The 13,650-nt window shown below is 40.7% G+C and overlaps 1 protein-coding gene across 2 annotated transcripts in view; it reads left to right on the top strand.

Moving 5' to 3' along the window:
* LOC145455834 (uncharacterized) overlaps nucleotides 1–12,370 on the top strand; it is a 53,518-nt gene extending 41,148 nt beyond the window's left edge. The window contains exons 9-10 of one of the 2 annotated variants that reach the window (XR_013920428.1): nucleotides 4,507–4,562; nucleotides 12,139–12,150. Coding sequence is in view for 1 of the 2 variants with exons in the window: in XM_080333851.1 (XP_080189977.1) it covers nucleotides 4,507–4,562; nucleotides 12,139–12,165 (83 nt within the window). In the remaining variant the exon portion in view is untranslated. Of the gene's footprint in view, nucleotides 1–4,506; nucleotides 4,563–12,138 lie in introns of both variants that reach the window. The other variant, XM_080333851.1, reaches the window with a different exon arrangement.
* Nucleotides 12,371–13,650: the final 1,280 nt, after the last annotated feature.

A 13,650-nucleotide genomic window follows, 5' to 3' on the forward strand; every position in this document is an offset into this window, starting at 1 on the left:
TCTAATACCTACCTATCCTCTTTTTCAAGCTCCTTTATTAAATTCCCATTTAACTGTGACGTCACAATGATACAGCCGGCAATTCATAATAGTAGGTTGTTAGTAACAATGATCTTCTCAATCTCAGTTATTGAGCATTGGCTACAGCAAGCAATCTCCAATCCCTGTTTTTCGCTTTGTTCGGTAAATGCACATATCTTAGGGTAACCGTATTTTGGAATCCAGAAAGGAGGACAGTTTTTCAAAATTTTCAAACTCAGAATAGCCTACCGGAAGAAAAGTGGTATCCTATCAAAAAATGGCTATCCTGAGCATATATTGAAATGCTCCTTCGCAAGAGTGTTAAAACGTTCGGATCAACCTCCCAATTATGGACCGGAAAAATGCCCGGCATTTTTACATCTACCTTGGCTAGGTAATGTGTCGAATCGGTTTGAAAAGTTGATCAAATCGGCCGTGCACCGTTGTTATTATAGTGTAAATGCGCATGTGGTGTATACAACCAAACCACTTCTGCCAAACTTCCGAAAGGATGTACTTCCTGCTTTAAATGCAAGTAACGTCGTCTACGAATTTAAGTGCCACTGTGATAGTAGGTATGTGGGACGTACATCACAAAGATTGTTTGAACGGATAACGCAACACATTCCCAAATTGATTCGCTCAAAAACTTGCGCAAATGACCGTACGGAGTTCGCACGACAATGCAAATCAGCCGCCAAAACCGACTGTTACGACGATTACCAAGCATACGCTTCGGCAATTGGCCAACATTTAAGTGAGAACCCTTCTTGTGCTCAAAACTATAATGACCAAATGTTTACAGTCATTGCGCGAGGCAGATCCTTGTTTCATTTGAAAGCCCTAGAATCAACAATCATCCAATTGACCTAGCCTATTTTATGTAGACAAAAAGATTTTCTGTATAACTTACAAATTTCCCATTAGTGCGTTATTTTCGTGTTCGTTATTGTTTGGTTCAAAAATGCTATGTTACTAGTATCGTACTCTTCAGTTTGTTATTGTTGCCATCGTTACATTACGGACTTCATGGTATGTAATTTCTGATTGTTGCGTCATACTTCGCCTTTCTGGTTTTGCTTTTCATTCTGTTTAAATCCCTTCAGTGTGCCGTTAACTCTTGAAAAGAGGCACCCGAAAAGTCTTCGAGTTGAATAAATATTTTACTACAATGGATGTTGTATTGAAAGCTATTTTCCCACTTCGTGGTCAGTTGACTAAAAAACAAAGTCAACTTTCTTGCTTAGTGCCCAAAATACAGTTTTTCTTTCACATTATCAGGTGGCTGAATAAAAAAAAGGATAATTTTCTGGCTCAGCTCCGGAAATAGCCGCCGGAGCAGTGCTGACTTGATGTATCTCAGACGAATTTGGCCTACATTAAACAAGAATTCTCGTGTGGCGAGATAGCGCAGTGGTATAATCCGCGGCTGCAACACGAATGGGTGCGGGTTCGAGTCTTGGATCCATCGATCAAGGATAGTCCCAGATTTATCAAAGAAAAACTGAAATAACTCCGCTTCTACGGCTTGGAATTGAGTCAACTTTGTTTTGAATAGTTTTTGAAGACAGCGCAACAATTTCATGGGGTTGGAAGAAAAATTTGAAAAAATGTTTTTTTTTTTGCATTTTCAAACAAATTCAAAATTTTCAAACTGTACGAAACCCGCGAATTGGTTGGAATGAATTCAAACTTGGTGTGTGTCGTTTTTTAAGACAACCTAACGATTGAATCACGTAGCCAGCAAGATTCAGGAAAAAAGGTTATTTTTGAACAGCCCTAATACGTAGCCTACACCGGACAAAGATTTTGTACTCGTCAAACAAAACATTACGATTTCTAAAAAGCTTCTTGGAGGTACAGAACTATACAATTGAATAGTATATTCATATTGTAATGAACCCGAATGTTTTCGGCTGATATTCCTCAGGGGTAATCGTCAGCAACTAGTATAGAATGGAAAAGAACATCGTATATCAACAATCGTATTACGGTTTCTATAACGAAGCATTAAAAATCGACAGCCGCTGATATATATCATAACCGAGCTGTTTTTTGCCTATTCTCGTAACGGCAGCTTGCAACATCTGTATCAAGTTGAAGGCAGAGTTTTGTGTTATCTTTATCTGCTCTGTACTCTAAACGGGCGCCAATCGTTATTTCACAATTCGGTACACAACATTTGGACCTGTCGCCATAGCCACCCGCTTCTATGCCATGTTAGCATGGGTTGTAGCAATGGTGGTCAATTTTCAAGTTGAAGACTGAATTTCGACAATAATATTGCTAATTGCATTATATTACTATTCATTTTTAATCTTCTCTCAGCCACCGATGGTCAGATTTACCTGTAGAGCTGGGGGCACGTAATTCATAATCGTAACATCTGGTATGTTTTTATAAATACTTTATTGTATGTTGTCAATCCGTGACCTACGGACTGTTATATAATTAAGAGATATTGTAGTCGCCCAAACGTACCAGACTATAAAAAAAATCGTGAGACGCACACACATATTGTCATGTCTCATGTCTTCGAAGGGTGGCTCGCGTGACATTTGCATTGTGGGCTCAGATTGGACGGACAGACTATTAGTCAAGCTCAACCAGCGCGGCTTGACAATGGAAAGTGGACACATTCCCTGTGTTTCGGCCAAGGTCTTTCCTTAGTAGCACACTTCGTGGAGTCGCATGTTCGCCGAAACTGCATAAGTCATTTGGTGCGTCGTGGCGCGGTTATGACCGGCACCGAAATGCCTATTCCTATAAATTGTGCATGCATTTCAAAATCAAGCTATCTAGAGACCTTGCTTGATAAAAACTTTCAAGTTAAATAAATCTTTCGAAAATTTATGCTGGTTTACGAAATACTTTTGAGTCCACTTCGAGCTCGCTCGCACCCTATTTGGGAGTTTGGGTGCAGCACTTAAGGACCTCACAAGAATGAAAATCGTTGGTTGCGCTAAATCGTCCCCTCCAAAGTTGGGCAATGTGTACATTATGACGTAACACGCAAACAACGAATGAATCATTTATAAAGAAAGTCGTTATCTCATCATTAGGCCTTTTCAACGCAATCCTTATATTGTATTGCAATATATCTTCTAAGATAAGTTCTAAGAAGCAAAATAGATGTATTCGTGAGTAATCGTGATTACTTTTCCAATGTAATCATAATCGTAATCGACTACATCCTGATTTTGCTGTCATCGTAATCGTAATCGCGTGATTCAGAAGTAATCGTAATCGCAATCGATTACATTCATGAAGTAATCACCCCGTGTCTGATGACGACTTCAATATCTCTCATATAGATATAAATCCAGAACCACGCTTTCCGAACCAACACGATCATAATGATTTAGTTAAAAACACGGAACTCACTAAATCAAATGTCAAACTTCTGACTCCAAGGTGGAAACTATAGGAAACTTGTTAGATCTACGTGTCGATGTTCTTCGTTGAGAAGAGGCATGGAAGGTTTTCAGGGTATTTTTCTGTGGCGTGTATTCTTTGCTTTCGCATCAAGGTCGGCAAACTTTATAAAGAAATACGAATTGCTCATGACCAAAGCCAGTGGCGCCTATTTACTGTCACATATTCAAAATGAGTCCTCCCTCGTAATGGAGATCAGCATCAGCAGCAGCATCTATCTATCTGTCCAAATGATATAAGATAACAAAAAAGTGAAGTTTCTCGAAAGTATTACCTATGCCAGAGAGAGCTGGTAACTCTGTCGGGGTTTAAAAACGATTGGCGTCTTGAAAGGATTCCAAGGAGGTTATGCAGAACATTCTTGCTTTCTTTGTTTATGGTACTCCCAAGCTGACACTGAACACTATTCTCGAAAAAATATATGAAAAGTATAGGAAAAAATAGAGCGGCACATGTCGTTAAAAACCTGCCTACCTGCACTCTCACATTGATTTTTATTAGTCCAAATATGGCATGATGTAAGCGAGAACCAGTGTGAAGTGTTTCAGCAGTATATTTCTGATTTGGAAAGAAGATGCAAAGGGAAGTGGAGTTTCATCGTGACGGGGGCTCCTTTAAAATCCATATTAAGCGAAGATTTCTCAGTTCATAGACGCAAATCACGCAAAAGATTGAATTTCGAATTTATAATTTCCCTAAATAATCTATTATAGACAATATTTGTGCATATTACTGTACGTCGAATAAGGAATTATACGAATTATTACAGAGAAATTTAGGTTAGAATAAGAAATCAGAAAAAAGGACATTTCTCCAAGACTGGGGACACTTCAGAATTTTTTTTTTGTATTTCAGAGATTAGTTTAGAATAGCAAAACACAATACATAAACAATTTTACCCAACTAAAACTTTTGCAAAATTTTGTTACATGGTGTTATTTGACTTTGCAATTTACGACTCATTCCATGAATTATCCGCCAGAACGTCATGAATGTAGGCATCATGTACTGAGAACTATTTTATGCTTTGTAAATTATTTCTCTTTATAGCTTTGCGACGAGTTTCAGATGCATGGGAACGACTCGACCGAGATTTTAGTTTTCAGGTAAGCAGATGTCATGGTGTATTTTCAATATTACTCCATTGTACGATCGATCAATTCTCATATACACTAGGGTTGCGATACGTCCGGAATTTCCCGGACATGTCCGGAATTTCACTGTTCAAACTAGCGTCCGGGAGGAATTTCTAAAATATGTCAAATGTCCGAAATTTTGAAGATTGACGTAGGCTCATAATTTCTTTGTAAATCAAAAAATAAAAACAATATTTTTTGGGAATATTTATGTTGATGCATGATATTTTTCTTCGCGATGCGCGCGATTTACCATCACATTTATTCATTTTAATATGGAGACTACCACCCCCGCAAAAACTGCGATGAAATATAAATAAAAACAACCTTCATTTACTGGAATAAGCCTAATTGTAATCGCAATTATAGGAGAACAGGATATTCCTATAGAGATCGATAAAATTAAATGCTTTATTCAAAGATAGTGGTTCCAAACGGGTAGGGGGGCGTTTGCCTTTATTCTTGAGTTTGCGAATATGTTGAACGTAATCATGCGGCTTCCAACATAGCCCGTGAGTATACGTCTAGGCAAGGTGCTGACTTCTTGTGGTAATCAGCTGGTCAAATTTTGATCTGGGCCACGGAACATTTTCAAATTGGAGAAGGAGTCGCGACCATAAAAGGTTGGAAACCACTGGATGTGGGTTTTTTATAAAGCTCCGTGGTGCGCACCGGCATAAGGCTGATAAAAAATCTTATCGGTAGGACATGAACATGACTTAACGATGTGCAATTGCGTTCCCTGTATTTTCGACCTCATCATCCTCCACCACCTCTACCGGTAACTCTGATCATATGTGTGGAGAGTAGTATCTATATATTAATGTATGGAACAACCAATATTATTGACAGAATTCATTCAAATAATTTAACGACCAGATGCATATAGAAACCAGATTCATATTGGAAGCAACACCCCCCCCCCCCCCCCATAGTTTGCATCGATAACCCTATAGTCTGGGCTCAAAATAATTGTTTATTTGGGCGGGAAGGGGCTGAAAACATGTGCTTTCGGTCCCGGTTACGTGACACACAGCAACATACTCTTGAACCGGATCGTGACCACCTCTGGTATATACGAGAAAAGCTTTGCTCGTGTGACGTCATAACTCATTTTGAAATCCACTAGTCGGCGCTAAAGAGTGTCCGGAATTTGGGTTGCGGAAATATGGTAACCCTAATATACACCCAATTACAAACAACAGCATGAAAACATTGTGAGGCCATTCGTGTATTCATTGAAGAATCCTGTAAGACCTTTCATTCTTGTTTCGATCGTGTTTATTCACAATACCTACATAAATTATGCTGTTGCGTAACATTAAGCCCATTTACATGGTCTTTTGGGTCAGCTTCGAAGCTGACTCGTCAATCCGACTCTCTCGTTTTTGAAAAAGAGAAAAAGGCAGACGGCTTCAATCCGTCTTGAGCTCAATCCGTTCCGAAGAGTCGCTTGGAGACGACTTGAACAGTACCGGTACTTGAGAACGAATCCAGACTACAGCAACATACCAACATTTCATGTTCATATTTCACGAAACCGGCACGTATTTCAACTGGGTGAATGTGAAAGCTCTATCAGTACATGATACTGCTTGTATAATATGCACGTGGTCTTATTTGTTCAGCGTCACAACTTATGAAGCAGGTACAGCCAACAATATAACTTGCCCAACTCGCTATCAGATAGAATATATACACGGTGTATTTGGTCATTCTTGAAGTATTTCTGGATATCTCAACTGCCGTAGCATATTCCCGAGCTGAATCCCAAAGTGCTGTGTATCACTCGAGATGCGATAAACATGACCATGTAAACTCGATCACTTTGGCAAACCGTCTCATGACGTCACTCCAAGACGACTTGGCTTCAAGACGACTAGACCAGTGCTCTTCAACCGGGGTTGTCGTACACCCTAGGGTGTACCAAAATTTTAAAAGGGTGTACCACTCACATGGGGTGTACAGGGGTGTACAGATCCGAATTAAAATGGACCGATGACTATATAGCTATCACAATAAACTGCCAATTGTATGCTTCAGAACATCAATATGTTGACCGGACGTACATTATCGTAAAATATGTTCATATCAGCTGTACGAGCTTGTAAGCGATATTCCTTTTGGTGTATCATAAGCATATGTTTAGTGTGCACATCACTTCAATGTTGGTATGGACTTTTTGATTCCTTTTGGAGTAGAAAAGGATGGAGATGACACGTGTTCCGCTTGCAATATCCGTCTATAATGATGCGTGAGGAAACCACTCCGACGGTTCAGAAATATTGAATTTTTCTTTCTATGAGCTCCTTATAAATAGCGCAGTGTAGGCCTACGTCATTACAGGGGCGAAGCCAGGGTGTCTCGAGGGGTTCTAGTTTGAGAACCACTGTGCTAGCTGGTGGTCCGGATCCTCGAGCCCTGATTAGTATTTAACATTTCGAATACGTTGCAGCATTGTTCATCCTCATTTCAACAGGCCAGCACCTGCAGACATACAGTCGCATGCAGCCGAACAATGTTTATTAAAAGCATATTAATTGAATTAGAGCGTGTTTTCGCGTCCATTAATATGAAAAATATGAAATTTGAAGTAACAAATAGGTTCTTAAATCTTTGAGAGATTTTAAACATGAAAATTTTATTCACACTTGCGCGATTCAGGGGGCCAGGATTTTTCGTATTTATATATAGTGTAATCTGAGTCCCACCGACCAAATGCAAACCGTAAAGGAGAATGATGCACCCCATAAAGAAATACCAAGACGTATTCGTATGCGTGTATGCCTACATCCCTCCGTCGCTTAATCATTCACCTGTGCCAAGAATGGATGAATAGTTGAGAGTAATATGAAACTACCCATATGACAGACGAAATAAATCTTCCACAGGTAAAAGTTTTTTGCGCCGGCGTGACTACTGTTACAATTAAAACCTTCTGTACGCAAGGTATAGCTCAAGAAATCAGTGATGGTGCAGAACATCACAAGGGCTCTCCGCGGTGGGAAGTTGCCAGTAGCCAATTTAACATGAGTAATATGCAGGGCCAAAACAGCACTTCGTCAGCCCCCCTAAAAAAACGTTGGTCTTGGGCCCCCATAGCGTTATAAACCAAACAGTGGACCCCTCATCGCGGTCTACGTTTCAACCGCTACTTTGTCAGCGAAATTTGTTATACACGCTAGTGGGCTAGTTTATAGCGTAAGATCGCGCGAAGCGTGAAATTTTCTACAATTCCTGATTGAATCCGTCAATAATATCAGAAATTGCATACATATTGTTATAAATTTTGTTATTCTCTCTGCTCAAGAAATCAGATTTTTTTTCAGATTTACAATTAAAATGAATGAATTGAAATGAATTGTTTTGGAAAATGTAGGGCCCGTAAATGAAAATAATTCGGGCGGGCCCCTTGGTGCACTCGGGGTTTTCAGTCAGCACAAGGGCGGTCCTTTTTGACCAATGTTTTCTCCCTGCCGATCATTCTGGCACACTTCTAGGATCGCATTTTGTTACATGGTCTAAAACTTCATATGTCTTGGAGCGTTGTGGCGCGGTAATGGCCGACACCGAAATGCCCATTGCTATTAATCTTGCATATTTTTTTCTTGGGGAAGGCTACCCAATAATCAAGAAATTCGACATTAAATCGAGAGTAGAACGAGAAAAATTGAATGAAGTTGAACAAATGTTTTTAAAATATACCTGATTATATGACGTCCAGATGGGCTATTACGACCCTACGCCGGAATGCGGTAATGTAAGGAATCGAAGCACGGCCGTGAATAACAAGGAGGTTGAACACCCCTGGTCTAGGCTTACTATACGGAATCAATGAGTTATCCGGTCAGGGGTGTACCAGTTTCAAGTAAACCTTAAAAGGGTGTACCACGACGAAAAAGGTTGAAGAGCACTGGACTAGACCATGTAAATGGGCTTATTGCATCGGACGAGTAGAAGACGCTCAGTTCGCCGAGAGAGTTCAACGTTACACGAGGTACATCCAATACGCCTCACAGTGGCCGCGGGAGCTGCAGCAAACAGAGTTGCATAACTACAGAAGCTTCGTCAATCTGGTTTGATAGTTAGAAAATAAGAAACTTTAGTCCTCTCAATCGAGCACAATGGCGAAGAGAGACCGATCGCGCACGCATCGAACACGCTTTCCGATTCGCAAAAATCCTACTCTCAAATAGAGAAGGAAACTCTGTCAATCATTTACGGAGTCACTAAATTTCGTCAATCCTTGAATGGTAGAAAATTTACGCTCGTAACGGACCACAAACCGCTTTTAGCTATTTTCTCGCCAGACAAGAAAATTCCCGTGATTACCGCGCAACGCTTACAGCGATGGGCACTAACGCTCATGGCTTATCAATATGACATTCGCTATAAACCGACCAATCAGCACGGAAACGCCGACGGTTTATCTCGCTTACCAAAGGGTCCAGACCCTGAGTTTGACGAACTGAAAATTCGTGAAAACGCGGAGATCGTTCACGCTATTAATATGGCATTCGATGGTTTACCGTTGACTCGCAATGAAATTCGCGACGCGACGCTTAAGGACAAAACCATGAAACTAGTTAAATTATCTGTCACTCTTGGTAACTGGAATCCAAAGACGCATATTGATGATTTTTCTTGGTTTTCGACTCGCAAACATTCGCTTTCTGTGCACGAAGACATAGTCATGCTCAATATTGATCTTTTCAGCGCGTAGTAATTCCGCAGTCACTTCGAGCACGAGCCTTATCATAGTTGCACGAAGAACATTGGGGTATCGCGAAAATGAAGCAGATGGCTCGACGTGACATCGCATGGCCTTCCATTAATCGTGACATTGAAAATCTCGTGAAGAGTTGCGACGCTTGCCGTAAAGTAGTGAAAGCGCCTGATCGTCAGTATCGCGAATGGTCAAAAACTTCTGAAAGCTTTGAACGAATTCACTTGGATTTCGCAGGTCCAATAAACAATAAAATGTTTCTTGTCATCGTCGATGCGCATTCGAAATATCCTTTCGTTAAAGTAATGAATGTCGGTCTACCACAACCTTGTGTGTGGTCAACGCTTTGAGGGAAGTCTTCTCTGTCGAAGACTTGCCCATGACAATCGTCACGGATGGCGGGCCGCAATTCCCATCGGATGAATTCGATATGTTTTGTTCTAATTTGGCAATCAGCCATATCGTATCACCGTCTTTTCACCCTGCCTCAAACGGGGAAGCGGAGCGTTTCGTCCAGACTTTAAAAGCTGGTTTGATAAAAAATTGCGACTGGGGAAATGATCTCAACTTGGCACAAGAACCAACTCCAACCACGCTTGATTTCAGCTGGCAATAATACAGCCACACAGGAAGTTGCTCAGCCTCAACAGTCACAAGCTGAGCAGCCATTGGTTAGGAACAGGGCACAAGGTCCAGCAGCTAGTCCTGCCCGTACGACGGGTAGACGCTATCCTCTTAGAAATAGGCAACCCACCGACTTCTATAGAAGTACGTAAATGTGGGCAACCCTCTAACTTCTATAGACCTACGTAAATGTGGGCAACCCTCTAACTTACAGGGGAGGACTGTTGTGTTCGTGCATTTACGTTCAGTGTTGTTTAACTCCTAATTTCTATAGGACTAGTAATTACCTCCAATCATTATTTCCTCGTGTGTCGTGCTTGTATTTATACCCTATGTTGTTGTTTATTAACTCATATATAATTGGCGCTTGCAACTCGTGGTTATTTGCGCCCACACAGTAAATTTCATAAACGCATAATGTCATGTCTTCATGGACTTGAGTCCTTTTTCTGCTCATTTGCTGCCTCCTTTCGCGAGTTCGGCTCTCTCTTTGTCTGGGCTTTTTCAATGCGCTGTATTACAGCGGGATCGGCGATGAGGAGCCCAGATAAACCTCCGACACATAGAAACATGGCAGAGCCGAGACTCGAACCATCAACCATCGATGTCGTGACTACAGTGTTTAACCAACTGCGCCACTCGCTTCCCCTTATACCCTATGTGTTCTGTTCTCAAGGTCTTTCGTTTAACTAAACTCTGGATTGTGTCGCCTGTCTTAATGTTATCCTGCTGTATAATATACTGATTTCATATTGCAACCTCGTCGTATTGAGTTATTGTTCAAACAAGATCAAGAACATAACACATAGCAGTTACAACATATCACGATCATTGGATCCCTATGCACGCTTGTCTTAATCTTTGCTATGCCCCGATCGACTATAGTCGATTCGGTAATCTAAAATCACTGGACTAGACGCGGTCTCGACGGAATTGTGCCTCGATGAAAAAACTTCAAGTCAAATTTCAGGTCATCAAATTCCCTACGTCCTTATACCTTTTCAGCCTTTCAGCTGCATTATTTTCGGCTGACACTCGTCAGGGGTAATCGTCAGCAACTAGTAGAGAATTGAAAAGAACATTGTATATCAACAATCGTATCTCAAAATATGACGTCAACAGCATGAAAGTTCGTATAAGAGAGCGTTAATGTACTATTTTTGGGTGATACACGAACTCCTTTTGTTGGCACAGCCTTGCCTGGTGTATTTTGATAAAAGTCGACTCCAAGGCACACAAATGAAAGTGTGAACGGCCCCTTCCAACGACGCAAAATCTGTTGTTTTGCACAAGCGGGATATTCCAACAGATGCTTGCCAATGGCAGAGTTTATGGCCTTTAATTGCTGCGCATCAAGCTTGGGGGGATGAGTCAAGGGTGAGCTTTTCACCGAGCGTGAAGCGCGTGTTCTAATAAATTTAGGGTGTTTGCAAACGTTTGCAAGAACGCCTAAATCAGCCTGTCCCTATTCAGAGAGCAGTCCCCCTTTCCCGGTCGTACATTGTAAGTCCGCATTTCATTGAGAAAACCTTGCAAATGACTTGATAAAATACATACTAATAAGTGATAGCTGCCAAACGAAACTAATTCGCCATAAAACATTTGTTCACTGCTAATCAACTAACCCTATATATTGTCGTGCAATACCATCGAGTAGTCACAAACTCACAATGTTTTATTACTTCTATAAATTCTCATGTAAGTATATTGCATACTAGCTTCTAGCATTTCGTGAACACCCGCAACAATGCCACGCGGCTGAATCCGCTGTATGTTTGACATCTAAGACCTAAACATATCGCGAGCATAATTTACAGTAAGGTCGGGTAATTTCTACATTCGGTGGGTCTGATATGGGTAAGTAAAGTACTTGGCAGGCTGGATTCCTGTATCGTTACATTTATCGCGAACTCATCCACACTTGATGTAATTGTAAACTATAAGTTTAAAGGATAGATCCAAAAGCAATACGTAATGAATTTATTAACGTATTGCACTTCAATAGCTTCTGAAGTCAATGACACATCTGTGGTCGATAACAGTGATCAGCTAGTTGTTGTTGTTGCTGTCTGCGGGCCGTATGTTGCCCACCCCTGCTTTGCAGTATACTGCCACATGTGGTCACGCTTTTATATAGTTTGCAGACGTGAATGATATATAGTTTTATCTCTTTAATCCACTTTATTTGTTGTTCAGAGAGCGGAAGATACGACAGAAGATTAACACTTGCTAATCCTTTACCAGAATATAAACTTCGTCCTCATAAATCAACAAAATTAAGACGCCGACTAAAATGATCTCGTTACATTTTCGAAGTCGAACGGAAGAATTCATCCTGTTGTATTGATGCTCGATATTGCAACGGATGTGTGATTTATGACATTATATTTGTGTGTTGTTGATTTAAACTAAAGCGATTTTACATGCAGTAGAGAGTGGCGTGTATGATCCGCTGTGGCAACACCAATTGGTTGCGGGTTCGAGTCCGACCGAGGTCGACTCCAGAATTCCAACCTATTAAGTGTTGGATGTTTATCTTAGCTCCTCCTCGCCACGTGATCCGCGCAAGCGTAGTCTTATAAAAGCCCAGAGGTGGACCGTGCTACAAGTCGGTAAATACAGAAGCAAAAGTACAAAGAATATCGGACTGGTCCATGGCAAAGGATTTCAGAGTTCATTCCCGACTATAGATGCAAGAGTTTCATTCTCTCGATGGGTATATGATACCCAGGACAAGTTTGGCAACTTTTTCAACTTCGTTTACAGCTTCCGCCAGCTTCCTAAATACTCCGAAGATTTCACCCATAAATTGACACAAACTGGTGCCAAAACTATTTTCTATTTTTCAAAATACCAATTGTAAAATGTGAGTGACTGAATGCTTCGAAAACTTCTTAAGTTGGAGTGGAAGTCTCTAAACATAAGCGCTTGGGTCAGTAGTACAAGTGGGAAAAGCGTACTTGAGTACTTCACAAAAGTAGAAGTACTGATCATGGTTTTCCATGAATATGCTATTGTGTCAATGTCGTAGTAACATCGAAATACCTGTATTATGCGTTCAAATGCACGCCGTCATTCCGGGTCAAATCAATTCTCAGCTCATTGTCAGACCTCGACGTTAGTTGATGGAGAGTTTCAAGACCTTGGAAACAGTGATCGATCATTTAGCGAAGTTCAATAGGCCTTTTGCAGGATTTCGATCACGTGACTAGATACGCATAGCAACCACAAATTGGTTAGCAAGCTACTTTCTCGCGCACTTGCTTCAGTGCTAAATATCGCATAGTGTACTGTTGATTTCTGGTTGTAAACGTTTCGGAAATTTGTTGTAGAAGTCATCAGAGATTTACGTATGCTAGATGTCAATCCTGTACAAAGCACATAGAATGATATCGTCAGAATTACGCAGAAATCCGTCGTTAACGTAGCCGTATTTCGGATACAGTATATTATCGTTTTCGGGCTGTAAACGGTTTATATTAAACGCAAGTGTCATGGAAATGCGCAAGGATTCAAATATGTTGGATGTCTTTGATTCATGAACTATGTAAACTCCTTGCGTCAAAATGATCGACATTGTAGCCGTTATTTGGTAGTCAACTATGATTTTATGACACAAAATTCGACATTGCAGGACATTGACTGCGTGATATCTATTGCAGCATTAAGTTAGGTGTGGATAGTATACTATACTATAGTTGTATTGGA

This window comes from Botryllus schlosseri, chromosome 14, assembly GCF_051294905.1.
Source record: "Botryllus schlosseri isolate E-star chromosome 14, Bs_hap1, whole genome shotgun sequence".
In the NCBI taxonomy this organism is placed as follows: domain Eukaryota; kingdom Metazoa; phylum Chordata; class Ascidiacea; order Stolidobranchia; family Styelidae; genus Botryllus; species Botryllus schlosseri.